We start from the raw sequence: 18,719 nt of genomic DNA, 5'->3' as shown, positions 1-18,719 counted from the left end.
GTCTTCTTTCTCCACAGGGAGCTGCCCTCTCGGAGACGCTCCCTGCCCGGTAAGTCCTGCCCTTGCCGTCGCCTGAAACGTTCTCCTCCCGGGCAGAGGCGGCGGCGAGGAAACCGGGCTGCCTGTGTTTCTCCCCATAACGTGCAGACAGAGCAGGGAAGCCAGATGCCGCTTAGTAACGACAGCTGTCACTCACTCGTTTAGTCCGTGGCTACTAAGTCTCCACTGTGTCAGGCACTAGCGAGGCCCCCCTAGGGCACAGCAGTGGGACATGCCTGCCTTCCTGGAGCTTACAGTCTGGTGGGAAAGGAAGTGTAGATTGCTAAGCAAATGAAGGTGGACAGAAGAGTCCTCTTTAAATATATATTTTAAAATTGATTTCAGAGAGGAAGGGCGAGGGTGGCAGAGAGGAAGGGAGAAGGAGAGAGAGAGAGAGATTGGCTGCCTCCTGCACGCCCCTCATTGGATCGAGCCCGCAACCTGGGCATGTGCCCTTGACCGGAATCGAACCCAGACCCTTCAGTCCGCAGGCCGATGCTCTATCTACCAAGCAAAATCGGAGAGGGCAAGAGTCCTCTTTCATAGGTGGTATTAAGGCTGTTACCCAGAGGCTGTGACCGAAACCAGCCCAGTGCAGAGTAGGAGAAGGGAAGGGAAACGCATGTACAAAGTCCCCGAGGAAGGAAAGAGCTTAGCCGTGCTTGGGAACTGGAAAAAAAATAAAATAAAGGTGATTTGGCCAGAGCATTCTGGTTAAGGGAGAGAGTGGCATGAGATAGAAGATGGTATGGTGTGGAGACTACTGGAAGGAACTTAGATTTTATCCCAATAATTGTTTATAATCCTGGAATAAGTATTTGTTGAATGAGTCGAGCTTGTTGTGGGCTTTCTGTGTGCCAAGCAGTGTTCTGAGTGCTTTCTGTGCATCGTTCAGTTAATCATTAAGAAACAGTACGAGGAGTATTCTCTCTATTTTACACACATAGAACCCAAGGCTAAGAGGTTAAATGCTTTGACCAAGGTCACTCAGTCTACTATTGGTCAAGACTGACTCCTCATGTACTCAACAGGTTATTTGAGTTCTTACTACTGTTCTAGGTGATGAAATACAGATGGTCTCTCCCCTCGAGGATCTTCTGTGCTAGCTGGAGAAACAGCATGTATACATTTATGTACACATAAGGATGTACTTACATTGTGATTACTGTGAAAGGGAAGCGCAGGGTGTAAGGAGAGGGTGGGATGAGGTAGCCCAGCTTGGGAAGGTGGAGAGTGCTGTGGGAATGTTAGTTAAGGCTTCCCCAAAGAAGTAACATTTAAGCCAAGCCTTGAAGAGTACATAGTTATCCAAGAGAGCTATATTCCAAGTAAAATGAATTGCTTGTGTACAGGTTTTCAGGCAGGAAGAGACTTGACTAGTCACAGAAACGGAAAGGAAGCATGTCTGGCTGGAAAGAGCCTTGGCCTTGGGGTTTGCATTGTGGCTTAGGGCTTTACCTTGGGGCTAGCAGCTTCACCTCCGGAAGCCCCACTTATAAAATGGGAATAGTGGCAGATGGTGCTTCTACTTCAGGGAATGGTGAGACAGGAAAATCAAAATGAGGTCATTATGTGAAAGCTTTTTATAAACCCTACAAGTGAAACTTGCTGTAGGCTGAACTCTAAATTGGATTCAGGGTTCTAAAAATCAGCATGGACTGCTGGCTGTTCTAGCTCAAAACATGCTAGCATACTTGGGATTTGTGCTGTAGAGTCATTGGCTGTGGACATAGGTGACTTACTTGACTCTGAAACCCAAGGGGTGTCTGTGCAGAGGTGAGCACAAGAGAGATTTCTCATTTGGTGTCTCCCGAACCCTGGTTCAGAAAGGATTCTTAATAGATTGGAAAAATGAAAGCACATATTCAGGTGAGGCAGCTATAGTACTTAGTTCAGCTGGGGAAATGCAGTGATCTGTGAGAAGGACGGTGGGCAGAAAGGACTCCTACCTGTTGTGTGTTACCAGACTAGAAGACCTCAGGAAGAGACAGTAAACTGAAAGGAGGGATAATTACTTGCTGACTACTAGGACCAGCTGCAGACCCTGGGCCTAAAGTAAGCCTGTCTTTGCTACTAGGGTTTACCAGTAGCAAAGGGGTTGGCAAACTGCGGCTCGCGAGCCACATTCGGCTCTTTGGCCCCTTGAGTGTGGCTCTTCCACAAAATACCGACTTCTGCGCATGGGCCACGAAGGTTCAATCGCACTGTACGTGCGCGCCCGCTTTCTGAAAGCTTCAGTTGTATTTGAAGACTTGGGGAGTAGAGACAATTTATTTGGAAAACATAATAGGGATAATAAAAATTTATGGATTTTAAGGTAAATAAGATAAAACTACTTCAGGCTATGCCCTTAGAATTCTCCCCTTTCCTGCTCAGCCACATACCCACTGTCAACCCCATACACCTGCTGCTCTCTGCTATTATGGTCATTTTGGTGGAAAAGTTTAAGAATCAGGACTCTGTGTGATAAAGATTATATTGTTGCCTGTAGTTGATACTACTCTTTCTCAGAGTTAGAGGGTGAACGGACTTCTTTTTCATTCCCAACAGGTATCCTGTATAAGATAAGAGTTGTTGGTTAAGAGTTGTTTTGTTTCTTGCAGGGGTCTCCTTATGTCAGGGACCAGGTTACCCTGACAGGAGGACGATCGCGTAAGTATCACTGGGGAGTACAGTTATGTGGCCATAGGGCACTTAAGATATCACTTATAAATTCGACCATTTGCTTTCTTCAGTGGTTTCCAGGGCTAGAATTCTAGAATTAGGTTGAGTCCCTAGACCTAACCTGGATGTTAATTTATGATGTGCGATGTACCTTGAGCTTCAGCCCCACGTCCAGTGCTGGACCAGGAGTGTGCCTGTCCTAAGGTGCTTAGATTATAATGAAACTGGAGTTGGAATCCTCTTTTTATGGCTAATAGATATAGAAGGGTGCTCCTAAACAGTATTCTGGTTGGATACAAGTGCAGCTCAAGGGCTGGAGGTTACATTTATTGTGGAGGTTGAGAGGATCCTCTTGATGTAGCATAGCTATTTATTTTAGAAACAGTAAAAGCAAAAGACTAGTCTGTTGAGTCCTGGGACTTTGACTAGTTTGGAGGGAATGTTATTGCATAATGCAAAGTTTGGACAAAGGCCACCCATGTGTGTTTCAGGTTAACTTCTGCTTATGAATGTTGCTTAATGTTACTTTCCCTTCCAAGTATTTTCAAGGTGGTGGTAAGAGGATGCTCTCTAGTTACGTAGTAAACAGCTATCAAGCTACTTTTACTGCAGGGAAATCTTCAAAATGAAGAGTCAGCAGATTAGTTCCTTCTTCACTGTGCATCTCAATGGGATTTTTAAAAATAAAATGATGTGTTATTTTTAGAGGGCAATTTGGCATTCATAAGTCTGAACCTTTTGATCTAGCAATTCCATTTCTAGGAATCTATACTAAAGAAATCCTGGTGTCCCCAGATTTCTCTCAAATGGCCAAACAACAGAGATTGGTTAAGCATGTTCACACTATGATAAGTGAAAAAAAAAAAAAGCAGTTTATAAAATGATTCCATTTTCTTCTCTCTTGTATAATCCCATTGTAAATGTTCTTTTTGTTATTTCCAAATATTCTACAGTGAACGTCTAATACTTTTATAATTAAAAAAGTTAGATTCAAAATGTGCTACTCATCTGCAATTTCTATGAAAATTGGAGCAACCACAAACCTACATGCAATAAATATAACAAATAACTATTTGAAAGTAAATTATTTTTTAGAACCTTAAACTTTGAGGGGTTAGATTACACATTAGATTAGGCTATCACCCGAATCTAGTAACTTTTGTATTGTGTATTTAAAAAGTATATTTTTTTATTTATTTCAGAGAGGAAGGGAGGGGGCAGGGAGAGAGATAGAAACATCAATAATGAGCGAGAATCATTGATTGGCTGCCTCCTGCTGGCCCCACACTGGGGATCGAGCCCACAACCCAGGCATATGCCCCAACTGGGAATCTAATCATGACCTTCTGATTCATAGGTTTACCCTCAACCACTGAGCCATGCTGTCCGGGCTGTGTTGTGTATTTTTTCTGTGAATAACTTTATTTTTATTTTTTAAAAATATTTTTATTGATTTCAGAGAGGAAGGGAGAGAGAGAGAGACGAGAGAGAGAGAGGGAGAGATAGATACATCAGTGATGAGAGAGAATCTCCAATGGGCTGCCTCCTGTACGCCCCACACCTGGGGACTGAGCCCACAACCCAGGCATGTGCCCCGACCGGGAATCAAACCATGACCTCCCGGTTCATAGGCCAATGCTCAACCATGGTCACGCCGACTGGGCTACCCACTTTATTTTTAAAATCTTTTATTGTAAAACTATTTTTGGCTTTATATTTTTATTTAATAGGTTATACATGTACATGGTTCAAAAGTAAAGTGTCTATGAGAAGACTTTATTCTTGTCCTCCAGTGCCACCAAGTTCCTCTTCCCAGAGACAGCCAGTGCTCCAGGTTCTTGCATGTCCTCACAGAGCAGTCTCTGCATTACCCGTTGGTTCTTGCCCATGATCATGTAGTTACACACGGTTATAAACTTTATACAGAACGCTTTGTGGTCTGTATTTTGTTATAACTTACATTTTCCCCCTTGGTTTAATGTAGATTTTATTTTGACTTTATAAAGGTTAAAAATACCAAAGTGCAACTTAAATCTGTTTTACTTTCCTATTACAAAGGTGTTTGGTATAGAATAGTCAAACAGTCCTGAAATGCACAAAGTGAAAGTCCCCGTCAGTCTGAAGCAGTCTCCCAAAATGCGTATGTTTGTAACAGATAACCATAGATACCATATACATATATCTATGCCTCTCACTCTCCAGAGGTAACCACTGTTAACACTTTCTGGCATACAAGGTGGTAGCATTCTCTGGTTTACATTATTTAAAGTTAGTGTCATATCAAGAAATTCCTTGGTCTTTTGAGGTTCCGCTTTAATGAGTCCATATGAGGAGACACCATATGAGGTTTTTGGGGGTTTTTTTTGGTGCATGGGGGAATAACCTTATTTCACTTCCACGTTAACTGTCTCAACTAGCTGCTTTATCTAATCTAAATCTGCAATCCTATGGACAGAAATTCATTATATTTGGCACAATGGCAGTATCACAAGGGCATGAAATTGATCTTACTTGGATTTGGTTGAGGGAAAAAAACCTGATCAGAAAGATAAGTCCTTTTGGTGAGTGTGCAAAGGACCAAGATGCTTATCTTTTTCTTCAAAGAACCAAATGTAAGTCTGTTTTGTAAGAGAATTTCACTGCAGCATAGGGTCCTGGACTCACACAATGAGCTCACTACTTAGGGCACTCAAGGCATCCCATCCAGGCTCGGCTCTAGACCTGCCAAGTAAGAATCTCGGGATGAGGCCTAGGCAAGTTCCCCCAGGTGACACTGGGGCACCCTGGGTCAAGAATCATTGATTTAAAGGGAAGGTGATCCATGGTGCCTAAAATGTGAGTGGTTCACTGGCCAAAGGAGTTTACTTTTGTTTCTTTTCTAGCATTAACAATAGTAGTGTCTTCAGTGTTCGCTTCTTCAGAACTACGGCTGTGTGCAGTAAGTACCTGCCTTCAGCTCCCTGCCTTGGGAATGGAGTTTTAATGGGAAGAGAACAATTGTCTGAGTTTAATTGAAGGAAAAAAACTATGGATTATGTGTGATTTTCTTTCTTTTTTTTTTTCTCTTTTCCTAGAGGATGATGTGATTACAGTAAAAACCCCAGCATTTGCAGAATCTGTCACAGAAGGGGATGTCAGGTGGGAGAAAGGTAAGATTAGTGCCCTCTCACTTAAATTGAAATACTTCCTAAAAGTCTTTTCTTATCTCCCCCACCCCCAATGATAATCAGTAGAACCTATGGCCCCACCCTTTTCTTTACATGTGGCCTGCTTTATCCTGGCCCTGTAGGAAAGGGGTCTTATATCTGCAAAAGGGTATTTTGTGGCTACTGGAGGCCTTCCTGACAGGTAGCCTTTGACTATTTTTTCAGCTGTTGGAGACACAGTTGCAGAAGATGAAGTGGTTTGTGAGATTGAAACTGACAAGGTAGGCTTGTCCTATATTTGTGCCAATTTTTTTAAGGTCTCTCCTTGGTTTCTTAACTTAATGAAAGAAACAGGGCTTTAACTGTTGTTTAAAGATCATCTTTAACTGATTCTAAGCACAGTTGTAAAAATGTTGGAATAGCTCATTAAAAAAGAAAAAAAAAGGTTTAATTTAGATTGTTCTAGGTCAGTGATTTTCAACCTTTTCCATCTCATAACACACATAAACTAATTACTAAAATTCTGTGGCACACCAAAAAAAGTATTATATTTTTGCCACTCTGACAAAAAGATAGGTATAATTTTATTCATTCACACTGGATGACTGCTATTGTGTTGTCTGTTGTCATTTTTTAAAATTTGAAAAATTAAGGGAAAAGAGGTCAGTGCCCCTGCCTAAATAGTCAGGTATTGCATATTTTAAAAATTCTTGGGGCACACCAGTGCGCTTCAGCATAGGGGTTGAAAATCGCCTTTCTAGGTGCATGTACTATGTACTTTAGTAATAGTTTTGTAGCTCTTTGTGCCTGTGTGTAAGACCCTGCACAATTTGTTGCCACTTCTTTTTCAAGTATCACCTGGAAACTTATGAACTGAATGCTGCTTTAATGTTTCTGAGAAAGGACATAAAGAGTGAAGAGTGAATCTTCACAGTAGCATTGACTTGTCATACTCTCATCCCGAAAGTGTTGCGTTGGCATTTTTTTATGCATGGTCTTGTATATCTGTGTTGCAACTCTTTCTTGTAACTCATATTTGAGATTCTGTACAATTAATTTTCTAATGCTGAGTAAAAATTTGTCCATCTGTCTTCCTTTTCCAGACATCCGTGCAGGTTCCATCACCAGCAAACGGCGTTATTGAAGCTCTTTTGGTACCTGATGGGGGAAAAGTTGAAGGAGGCACTCCTCTTTTCACACTCAGGAAAACTGGCGGTAAAGAAGTTCCCCTAGTTGTCCAGGCCTTCAGTGTTGCCCGGGGAATTGGGGCTGAGCATAATGTACTAATTCCTTGGTACCTCAGGCAATTTGGCATTCCAGCTGCCCTTAGTTGAGGGAATAGAGGGGGGTGATATTTATATAATGTGAACTTTAAATGTCAAGTTTTAGAAGAAAATGGTATTAAAATAAACCTCATAGCCCCTAGCTGGTTTGGCTCAGTGGGTAGAGCATCGGCCTGCGGACTAAAGGGTCCCAGGTTCGATTCTGGCCAAGGGCACATGCCTGGGTTGCAGGCTCGATCCCCAGTAGGGGGCATGCAAGAGGCAGCTGATTGGTGATTCTCTCTCATCATTGATGTTTCTATTTCTCTATCCCTCTCCCTTCCTCTCTGAAATCAATCAAAAAATATTTTTAAATAAATAAACCTCATAGTATTCTGTTCTTTCCATGTATGTTTCTTATGCTGGACCTTTTCTTAAAAATATGATAGAAATCAAGAAGGTTCTGAAGACAGGGATTTTTTTCCCCCTCAACCCTGCCATCAGAAGCACATGGAGGCTTTAAAAAATAATACAAATGCCTAGACTCCATAGTCCAGGGATTCTGATATATTAAATCTGAGGTTACAAGATCTTGGTCGTCTGTCATAGTTTTTCGTGTGTTTGTGTGTGGTTTTTAATGCTCTCCAAGTGATTCTGATACACAGCCAGAGCTGAGAGCTACTGTTCTAAAGTGAGAAGTGAGAAAAAGCAATGTTTCATGGTGTCTATTATGGAGAATTCAGTGCAATATTTTTATATCTGTTCCCATAACATTTGTAGGGAGGGTTGGTATTTCTCTTGAGAATAAATGAGAAGTAAGCAAATGAATTTGTACTGGACCTTACAGTCAGTATTAGAGAACAGAACAGAAAATAACTTTTTAAAAAATATATATATTCTATTGATTTTTTTACAGAGAGGAAAGGAGAGGGATAGAGAGTTAGAAACATTGATGAGAGAGAAACATCGATCAGCTGCCTCCTGCACACCCCCTACTGGGGATGTGCCCGCAACCGAGGTACATGCCCTTGACCAGAATCGAACCTGGGATCCTTCAGTCCGTAGGCTGACACTCTATCCACTGAGCCAAACCGATCAGGGTGAAAATAACTTTTTTCCTAATTCTCAGTTAAATGCTATATACTAAAGTTTCTTTCTAATTGTTAAAATATATAGCAGAGAGATGGTAGATTGCATCATTGAGATTGGTGAGGGCAGTATAGAAGCCCAGAATGGAAAGAAAGTTCAGTAGAAGGCTAGTGAAGAAGATTGATTTTTCAATTGAAGAATTCCTTCTTTTGATCATTTATTCCTTTAAAAAAATAGTTCTAATTTAAATATAAAACCAAATATAATGTCCAGATGGGTAAGATCAAAATAAACATCTAATTTAACCTTGTGAGTTTATTACTTGACCATCTCATTGTCTTATAAGCATCATCCAAATGAAATGCTTTGAACTCTTAAGTCTAAATGAACACTTGATTATTTAAATTTTGTTTTTTAATAGTTAACTATATTCTTCCATATGTGATGATCAGTAGATATTTGTGAAATTAGGGAGGCAGCTGAATTCAGTAGGTCTTATGTAGGATCTAGAAGCCCTGGAGAATAGAAGAATGGTGCCTATATCATTATATGTAACTTATAGTGCCTTGCATATATAGCGAATATCTAGTAAGCATTTGTTAATTGATTGGAGATAGAGGTTTTGCTGCTAAATTCTTCTTATATCGGTGATTTGGTTGCTTTCCATTCCAGACAGTGGCATCTGTTTTTCTTGTTTTCCAGCTGCTCCTGCTAAGGCCAAGCCAGCTGAAGCCCCTGCTGCCGAAGCCCCAAAGGCAGAACCGGTAGCATCGGCAGCTCCTCCTCCTCCTGCAGCATCCATACCCACTCAGATGCCACCAGTGCCCTCACCCTCACAACCCTCTGCTAGCAAACCAGGTAAGCCTTCACTCCTGTGTGTGTGTGTGTGTGTGTGTGTGTGTGTGTGTGTGTTTAATATATATTTTTATTGACTTCAGAGAGGAAGGAGAGGGGGAGAGAAATAGAAACATCAATGTTGAAAGAGAATCATTGATTGGCTGCTTCCTGCATGCCCCCTACCAGGGATAGAGTCCGAAACCTGGGCATGTGCCTTGACTGGGAATTGAACCACAACCTCTTGATTCATAGGTCGAAGCTCATCCATTGAGCCACACTGGCAGGGCTCCCATGTGTCTTTTTTCTCACAGGGCAAAGTCTGAGACTAATCATGCCTCTGAACAGGCTCTGTTGGCTACTCTGTAGAAAGAACTGTAGACTTTGTATCAGAACACCTGGGTTTGCATTCCAGCTTTCTGTTTACAGCTGTGTGGCTTTTGGCTACTTAACTACTCTGAGCAGATTGTTAATTTGTGAAATGGGAATGGTACCAGTGTACCTCAGAATATCTTTTGTTTTGTTTTGTTAATCTTCACCCCAGGATATTTTTTTCTTTTTTGAGAGAGTGGAAGGGAGAGAGACACAGCAATTGGTTGCCTCCTGCACGCACCCCAATCAGGGCAGGGGATCGAACCTGTAACCCAAGTAGGAGCCCTTGATTGGGAATCAAACCTGCGACCCTTTGGTGCATAGGCTGATGCTCTAACCAAATAGCAACACTGGCCAGGGCTACCCCAGAATATCTTTTTTTTTTAGTATATTTTTATTGATTTCAGAGAGGAAGGGAGAAAGAGAGAGAGAAACATCAGTGATAGAGACTCATCAATTGGCTGCCTCCTGCACACCCCCCACTGGGGACTGAGCCCACAACCCGGGCATGTGCCCTTGACCAGAGTTGAACCCGGGACCCTTCAGTCCGCAGGCCAACATTCTATCCACTGAGCCAAACAGGCTAGGGCTACCCCAGAATATCTTGACGATTAGGTGACTATACAGTATGAAAGCACTGGCACATACTCAGTAAATGTTTCATTTTCTGATGCAGCTGTCCCCACCCCACCCTCCCAACCCCACTTTCTTTTCAGTGTCTGCGGTAAAACCCACTGCTGCTCCAGTAGCTGAGCCAGGAGCTGGTAAAGGTCTGCGTACAGAACATCGGGTAAGCCCGAGGCAGAGGGCATATTGAGATTAGTGGAGTATGGGCACGGTAGTGCCTGCATTTGATTGGCTGGCTGCTTATTCTCTTGACCTTGACAGGGAAACTGAGTTTGGGAAGTGACTTGTTCATAGTCATGGACTGTCAAATGATAGGACTAGGACCTGAGTGAACACTTGTCCAGTGGTTTTTCCTAGTATGTTGTGCTACCACTGAATTGTCTTGGGTGAGTAAATTATTTGCAGGGATGGTAGCTTAGTATCGTGGGAGGGAAGAGTGCATTAACACACTTCAGAGAGGTGGTTTAGTGAGCTCTATCCCTATACTTCCGGGATACCTAGCTGAGGCCTCACAGTAGCAGTAGCTATCAGGGGCAGACATAAAACCTCAAGGAAGTATGGTCAAGAGTGTGGGTTTCTCTGCCTGAGAGAATGCCTCCTAAAATACTATAGCCTCAAAAGTTATTGCTTCAGAGTTTCCATTCCACAAGTAGCTATTCTCATGCAAGTCTTTAACACTAGAAATTGCCGTATCTGTAGTGATCCCTTGGCTGACTAGCCCTACACCACACCACACTCTTCCTTTCTATAAATTGGTTTTTAAATCAAACCATTTCCTGGGCCTCCATTTCTGGTCAAACTTTAAGTGAGTCTGAATGAGTAGTTTTTGTCTGTTTCCTTGTTCTTGCTCACAGGAGCAAGGCCACAGGAAAGAGGAAAGCTGGCGCTCTCGTTGTACTTAGATATTAATAGGCCTGGCCATCTACTCCCACAGGCCAAATGGGGAGTGCTTGATCCAAAGAGACCCAGGTTGTCAATACTTGGTCCCACTTTCACTTTCAGGAGAAAATGAACAGGATGCGGCTACGCATTGCTCAGCGTCTGAAGGAGGCCCAGAATACATGTGCAATGCTGACGACTTTCAATGAGATTGACATGAGGTGAGAGCTCTGTTCCTCTTATTTCCATACCCTTGTTCTTGGAGGACACTTGAACTTGCCCCAGTCCCCACTAGTGCTAATTCCAAAACTGCCTGAGCAGGGAAGAGGTTCTTCCTGTTTTGTATTGCTTGTTGACTTAAACAGAGTGACCCACTGGTGTCATTCTCTCATCAACTGTTAATACTGTGCCTGCCTCCTCTTGACTTAAAAAACATAGCTTTTCAGCCCTAACTGGTTTGACTCAGTGGTTAGAGCATCGGCCTGTGGACTGAAGGGTTCGGTCAAGGGTACATGCCTGGGTTGTGGGTTTGGTCCCCAGTAGAGGGCATGCAGGAGGTAGCCAATCAATGATTCTCTCTCATCATTGATGTTTCTATTTCTCTCTCCCTCTCCCTTCCTCTCTGACATCAATAAAAATATATTTTAAAAACTTAGCTTTTCAGACTTTTATACTTAAATTTTGTGATTTCTGATAAATGAGACTGAAAATAGTCTTAAACTCTGATGACTGGTGTTGAGTTGCCAAGTAAAGATAGGGCCTACCCATTGGGATGGAGGACCACTTGACAGTGCCCGGAGCCAGGGTATCCCACCCTCCCAGAGACTGCGCCGCACACATGTTCCTGAGAGACTCAGAACTGTGCTGGTAAAAAGGCACAGGCTTGTATTATCTTTCCTCTTTCCCACCTTTGATAGTGAAATGGAAAGCAAGTTGTGTTTTGCCCTAGCTGGTTTGGCTCAGTGGATAGAGCATCAGCCTGTGGACTGAAGGGTCCCGGGTTCGATTCCGGTCAAGGGCATATGCCCGGGTTGTGGGCTCGATCCCCAGTCGCGGGTGTGCAGGAGGCAGCTGATCAATGATTCTCATCATTGGTGTTTCTATCTCCCTCTCTTTTCCTCTCTGAAATCAATAAAAATATATTTGAAAAAAATAAATAAAGCAAGTGGTGTTTTCAAAGGAAAACCTCAGAATATTAACTAAATTAAGGGACTAACTCAAATTAGCACACTGGGTTCTCGAATAAAGTTGTTTCATTCAACATAGTTTCATTATAATGTTAAAGAGGCTGTAGGAACTTAACTTTTGTTTATATTAATTAGCCTGTGGTAAAAATGGTTTCTTTATACATCATTTTCTTTAAAGTCACAGAACCTAGCAGTGATAATACCAATGAGGACTTACTGTACACACATTTCTGTAGTAAGCTAATTGTTAACTCGCCTATTTTCTGAAAAGACTTTGGTGTTTACAAGTACCAGCACTCTAGGGAAGAGAATGTAGTTAAATCTAACATTTTTTGAGCACTTAACTGTGTATAAGATATTATATGTATTTGAGGAGGATACAAAAATGAGTGAAAGAGCCCCTACCCTTCTAGAGCCTACTGTCTAGTGTGGGTAAACATAAAGTAAGTATCAGAAGGGTAAAAGAGTGTGAAGTGGAAAAGAGAAAGATATTTGTTTTTGAGGTGGCGGAAGAGGTAGGGAGGGTAGGTCAGGAAAGGCTTCCTAGAGAAAAGAGAACAACCAGCATTTTTAAAATATATATGTTTTTATTGATATCAGAGAGGAAGGGAGAGGGAGAGAGAGAAACATCAATGATGAGAGAGAATCACTGATCAGCTGCCTCCACACCCCCCACTGGGGATCAAGCCCGCAACCCAGGCATGCGCCCTTGACTGGAATCAAACCTGCAACCCTTCAGTCCACAGGCCGATGCTCTACCCCACTAAGCCAAGCCGGCTAGGGCCATTTTTTAATTTTTTTTATTTTTGTTAATCTTCACCTGAGCATATTTTCCCATTTATTTTTAGAGAGAGTGGATGGGAGGGAGGGGGGGGGGAGAGAGAGAGAGAGAGAGATAAAGATGTGAGAGAGACACTTCGATTGGTTGTCTCCTGCACATGCAACCCAGGTACATGCCCTTGACTGGGAATCAAACCCGAGACCTTCGGTGCACTGAGCCACACTGGCCAGGACACAACTAGCATTTTGACACAGGTAACATTGTGGAGAAAGATTGTTCCAGATGATGTTAACAATGTGGACTTGACAGACAGGATAGCACAAGACACATTTGAGAAATTTGCTCTGAGGAATGTGTATGGGAAGGAATGGAATAACAGGGATACGAGTTTATATTTAATTCAGGGGTAAGTCATTGAGTCTTCAGGGCATTTCTTTGTTTCTTTTGGTCCTAAGTGTTTAGTCTACTTTTCATTAGGGAAAGTTGTTTTCCTTTGGAAGGGATCTGAAAAGTGTAGAGGAGGGGATGGTTTTTGACAGTGTGCGTTGTTTGCAGAGGAGGGCTCTGTGGCCTCTTTCACTAGATATCATCCATTCTGTTGTGAAGCTTCTTAAAAAGATTGGATGTCATTCAAGCTAGAGATTTCTCTCCTGTCTATCGGATGTGGGGAAGAACCTTGACTAATAAATCACAAAGTCTGCAGCTTAGGTTTCAATGCATTAGGGCCAAATTGTGCACAAATTGAATTGGACTTTGAAATTCTACCCAATTTCTTAAGACAAAACATGTAAATATTTGTGGCCTTGAAAGATTCAGTTGGCTCAACAGCTTTGATTGGAAGGTAGGAATAATAGTTGGGTCTCCTTTTAGCAGCTAATCGAGGTGTCACTTAACAATGGCCTGGGGTCTCGCTGCAGTCAGTAATTTGGTTTAGATCGAGTGCCCTTTGGGTCTTGTGCTGATCAGCTAACCCATAAGGGGCCTTTCTGAGAAACCTTCTCCTCTCCCTATTGTCCCAGCCTCTGCCTCCAAGGACAGAGCTCTGAAATAGAAACTACTTAATGACCAGACAATAGCATTGGGGCAGGTTTGAGAGCAGAGATGTTGATCACTTCTCTTTCCCTCTTCTGCAGCTCTTGTGTCTTGGGAACCAGTAATGTCTTTAGGGTGGTAATCCTAGCACTAAATAAGGTTAGACTCAGGAAAACAAACATTTAAACTCAATCAATCCTCCTAGGAAAACTTCCTTTTTGAAAAACAAAAGGTCTGAAAGGGTGAGTTAAAGTTATATCATCTTATCTTTCATGCTAATGTTGAATTAGGCCATTATAGGGAGAACTGAGCATTTGGGTCTGAAATAAAGTTAAATTCGATTTCCATCACAGAACTGTATTTCGATAAATACTGGGGTTTCTTCAGCAAAATGATGGGAAAGCCATTTTCCACTCACGGCAGTATGCACATGGTGTATATGTAGAAAACCCGGTCCCGAAGGAGCAAAGGCTGTTCTCGTTGTAGAGACTTCTCAGAAGGCACTGCTGCTCACACTTGGGAAGCTTAGGCTCACACATGGCCACGTTCCTAAAGACCAAGGAATCCACACCCATTAAACAGACCCTAAGGGCAAGAGCTGTGTCTTGATTATCGTTGTGTCCAGCATTGACCCTCGCATGTAGTGGGGCACCTGTTGGAAGGAACAAGTGATGGAGCTGATAACTCTGGGAGATGAAGAATGATTCTACTGACTTTGCCATCAGCTTAAAAGAACACTGGGTTATACCCTTCTGTATGACTGCTTTTGCTCACAGGGAGCCCATTTACCTGTGCAATTTTTGTTTGTTGGTTTGTTTTTGTCTTAATTAGGAGATAGGAGGCATGTCACAAGGAAGTTGTAATCAGGTTTGGTGGTTTTTTAAATAATTTTAATAAGAAAAAGAATACTGTTTATTTTGTGGATTTTATGTTTAAAAACCTTTCCCCCCCAGGGTAGGTAGCTCATGATTTTAGTGTAGCTAGAAATCACTTTCTCATCCAGGGCAAGGATATTGGTGTGCTGTGTGAGTTCTTGTCCATATTATCTTGTCACTGAAATCTCTGACTTATGGAGTATGAAGGAGCCTGTCCAGGGCTCAGCCCACCTTAAAGAAAGCTTGGACCTGATTCCTTTGTATCCAGGTTTTTTTGGTAAAGGAACAAGGAAGGTTATTGTGTTGACCTTTAGTGGACTATTTCACAACTTGAACTTTACGGTACAGAGTGAAGGGGAAAAGCTTACTCAATCATGTACATGGAGTTGGAAACCAGTATGAAAGTCAGAATCAAGGCTTCACTTATAGTCAGTTTGCTTTGTAATGTGTTTTTTGCAGTAACATCCAGGATATGAGGGCCCGGCACAAAGATGCTTTTCTGAAGAAACATAACCTCAAACTGGGCTTCATGTCGGCATTTGTGAAGGCCTCAGCCTTTGCCTTGCAGGAACAGCCTGTTGTAAATGCAGGTGAGTTTGTGGTGGCCAGCATTGCAGAGGTCCTGGGAGGTATGTGTATGAACACAGAACTGCTCCAACAAACACAGACACAAGGGTGGGGGTCATCAGACCAGACTTAAAAAAATATATTTTTATTGATTTTAGAGAGAAAGGGAGAGGGAGAGAGAGATAGAAACATCAGTGATGAGAGAATCATTGATTGGCTGCAACCTACACATGTGCCGACCCGGAATCGAACCATGACCTCCTTGATTCATAGGTCAATGCTCAACCATGGAGCCACACTGGCCAGGCAGACCAAACTTTTAATTTCATACCTGTGAAAACATGAGTGTGTTTCTTAGGGATTTCTTGGCTCACCTTCCTGAAATAGTATCATCATTACTTTGTCCCCATTAAATGGACAGAGTGATTTCTCTTCCCAGTGCATAGCTCGGAAGTTCTCAGCCAGCTCAGCTCTCCAGGCCCCTCATGTCAGGGTGGAAGCTCATGTCCTGTCTGGCACTCCTCACCTTCCCCAGGGCTCTGTTATCTTGGGGCCTGACTTCCACACTTGGCATAGGCTCCAGGGTGACCTTTGATTTCTGGTTGATGGGCCTCATTGGAAGATTGTGCTCGTTTTCTTTGTGTTATTCACCTACATCATTGAAATGTTGACCTATCAAGCAGTTCTTTCCCGTTGAGACACTTCTCTGTTCCCTGAAAGATTGGAGAAGTGACATTGACACTTTTGCAACCCTCAGCAAGGCCAGGGTCCCTAAAGATCTAGAAATAGAAGCCCTAGTCCCTTCCATCAAGTGATATGCCCTAGGTAGATAGGAGGGCTGTCTTTGTTTTACCTATATATTACCTCTTTGTTTCTTCAGTTCTTCTTATGCTTCCTGATTGGTGCTCTCTGGTCGTCTGCCTGCCCATACACCTAGGCATTTCTGAGTTCTTGTGGCCTCTTTGTCATTTACATGCTTTTCCTGGTGTCTTTGTCTAACAATACAACATACACTTTTCTGCAGAAAAGATTCCCAAGCCTATTTTTTCATGAGCACTAGACCTAAATGTGCAGCTGCTGTTTGCTATCACTATTAAAGCCAGACCACCCTGCTTCCTCCTGAACCTCCTAGAAGAGCCTTCCGTCCTGCCTTGTCCCTTTTGCGAGTTGACAGCAGACGGGCAAAACCTAGCGGTTCTCAGCTAAGGGAAGGCTTGTTCACAGGAACTAAATGCATACTTACCGTACGTGAGCCAGTGGACTGAGCCCATGCAAGGGCTGCCAAAGAAATGGTGCCCTATGCTCAGGCTGTCGGGCTCAGTGTGGGCATTGGGAGATGTTACGATTGGTTAGTATGGGAGTGAGAGGAGTTTGCCACTGGTAATGCAGTGCTTTTTTTCATACTGATTGGTCAGCTCACACTGTACCAGGCACTGTGGATTGTTACTCTATTAATGCAAATATTACCTCATCAGCCTAGGCCTCAGGAGTTGTATGTAACACGTGTTTTCTCTCTTGCAGTGATTGACGATACAACCAAAGAGGTGGTATATAGGGATTATATTGACATCAGTGTTGCGGTGGCCACCCCACGGGTATGTTGGGACAGGAGATGGGGGTTCTCGTCTTAGATTCTCACCTTTATTTGTGTGAAGAAGCAGACAGCTAGGCACAGATCATGTCTGTAATTCTGTCTTTTTAGAAGGGAATTAATAAAAGAGTAACCTATTTTTGAACATACCACATTCTTTTAATGTTAAGCCTAAATATTTTAGACTGTGTTAATCAAATTGAGTAATTAGATATTCTGGGAAGGGGAGACCATTGACTTGAATCAGGGAGTTATAACTGTACAGGGTGCTATTAATTTGTAACTGAAAACGCTTTTCACTTTCATCAGGGCCTGGTGGTTCCCGTCATCAGGAACGTGGAAACAATGAATTATGCAGATATTGAGCGAACCATCTTTGAACTAGGAGAGAAGGTAAAGTAGAACGCAGCATGTGTTTCAGCTGCAGGGCAGGGCAGGGAAGCAGCCCGGGGAAGGCAGGGCTTGCCAGTGAGCAATGCTCGGAGAGCTGGAGCCTCACGTTGTTCCGTAAGAGTGCATAGCCTCTCACCCACTAGAGCTGAAGTGCAGACATTGGGCAGAGCTTAGCATGCTCTCGTGACTGAAGATCTCATCAAGTGAACCTGCTGGAACAGGAAAGGACCTGAAGGCCTTGTGTCTGTCCTTTGGTGGAGCATCTCAGCTGAAAAACTTCCTTTGTAAAAAAATATATATTTTTATTGATTTCAGAGGAAGGAAGAGGGAGCGAGGGAGAGAGAGAGAGAGGGAGGGAGGGAGGGAGAGGGAGAGAAAGAAACATCAATGATGAGAGAGACTCATTCTGCCTCCTGTATGCCCCACACTAGGGATAGAGCCTGCAACTGGGTATATGCCCGGACCAGGAATTGAACCATGACTTCCTGGTTCATAGGTCTACGCTCAACCGCTGAGCCACACTGGCTGGGCTCAGTTGAACAACTTTCATGTTACAGCTGGGTCTTGCCATGTTGACCTCAGATATGAGCCTTCTGGGTTTCCTTTAGGTGAAGAAAGCTCATCTGACCTTAAATTGCAATGATGTAATCTCTGTTTTTAGGCCCGGAAGAATGAACTCGCCATTGAAGATATGGATGGTGGTACTTTCACCATTAGCAATGGAGGTGTTTTCGGCTCCCTCTTTGGAACACCCATTATCAACCCCCCTCAGTCTGCCATCCTAGGCATGCACGCCATCTTTGATAGGCCAGTGGCTGTGGGAGGCAAGGTAAGAACCATCACTGTTCATGTCCTAGGAGCTAGGTGATAAGAGGGAAATCTTACTAAGTGCTAATTGTGAGATTCACTGTAATTTTAGGCTTAAGTTTCATCTCTTAGTTTCTAATTAAAGCTAAGGCACTGATTCTCATTGTGGTATGTGGATCAGCATCATCTGGGAACTTACCAGAAATGCACAATCTTGGACCCCCTTTTGGACCTGTTGAAGCAGAACCTGCAGATGATTCTGGTGCAGTAAAGTTTGAGGACAGTTGAGCTAGGAAAGCTTGCTCCTTCATCTAGGACAGTCAGTCGGCTTCACTCTCTAGGTGCTGAAGATAGTGGGGATACAGTTGGGGACCTGGTCCTTGCCCAGGAAAAGGATAATGCAGAGCAGTCCGCGAGCTTCTAAGTGTAGGGTAAGGCTTAGAGGTTCTCCGGGGGTTCAGGGAAGGAAGTCCCAGGGTCTGGAGCTGGCCCCAAAAGACATGTCAGGAGGAAAACATTTTCTGGGACTGCGTTTCAAACTTTCTTGGGTCACTAACTCCTTTGTGAGTCTGAA

General features: G+C 43.0%; 1 protein-coding gene across 1 annotated transcript in view; it reads left to right on the top strand.

The window, feature by feature from the left end:
- The window catches only part of DLST (dihydrolipoamide S-succinyltransferase), a 33,764-nt gene that overhangs the window by 13,107 nt on the left and 1,938 nt on the right, over nt 1-18,719 (top strand). Inside the window, exons 3-15 of the mRNA XM_023762179.1 lie at nt 2-49; nt 2,643-2,691; nt 5,586-5,641; nt 5,778-5,852; nt 6,075-6,130; nt 6,953-7,064; nt 8,903-9,058; nt 10,123-10,196; nt 11,036-11,133; nt 15,247-15,377; nt 16,876-16,949; nt 17,255-17,338; nt 18,000-18,167. Of these exons, the coding sequence (XP_023617947.1) occupies nt 2-49; nt 2,643-2,691; nt 5,586-5,641; nt 5,778-5,852; nt 6,075-6,130; nt 6,953-7,064; nt 8,903-9,058; nt 10,123-10,196; nt 11,036-11,133; nt 15,247-15,377; nt 16,876-16,949; nt 17,255-17,338; nt 18,000-18,167 (1,181 nt within the window). The remainder of the gene's footprint in view (nt 1; nt 50-2,642; nt 2,692-5,585; nt 5,642-5,777; nt 5,853-6,074; nt 6,131-6,952; nt 7,065-8,902; nt 9,059-10,122; nt 10,197-11,035; nt 11,134-15,246; nt 15,378-16,875; nt 16,950-17,254; nt 17,339-17,999; nt 18,168-18,719) is intronic.

This window comes from Myotis lucifugus, unplaced genomic scaffold (assembly GCF_000147115.1).
Source record: "Myotis lucifugus unplaced genomic scaffold, Myoluc2.0 scaffold_235, whole genome shotgun sequence".
In the NCBI taxonomy this organism is placed as follows: domain Eukaryota; kingdom Metazoa; phylum Chordata; class Mammalia; order Chiroptera; family Vespertilionidae; genus Myotis; species Myotis lucifugus.
Note: the sequence above shows the minus strand (reverse complement) of the source record. Positions and strands in the feature narration are given on the sequence as shown.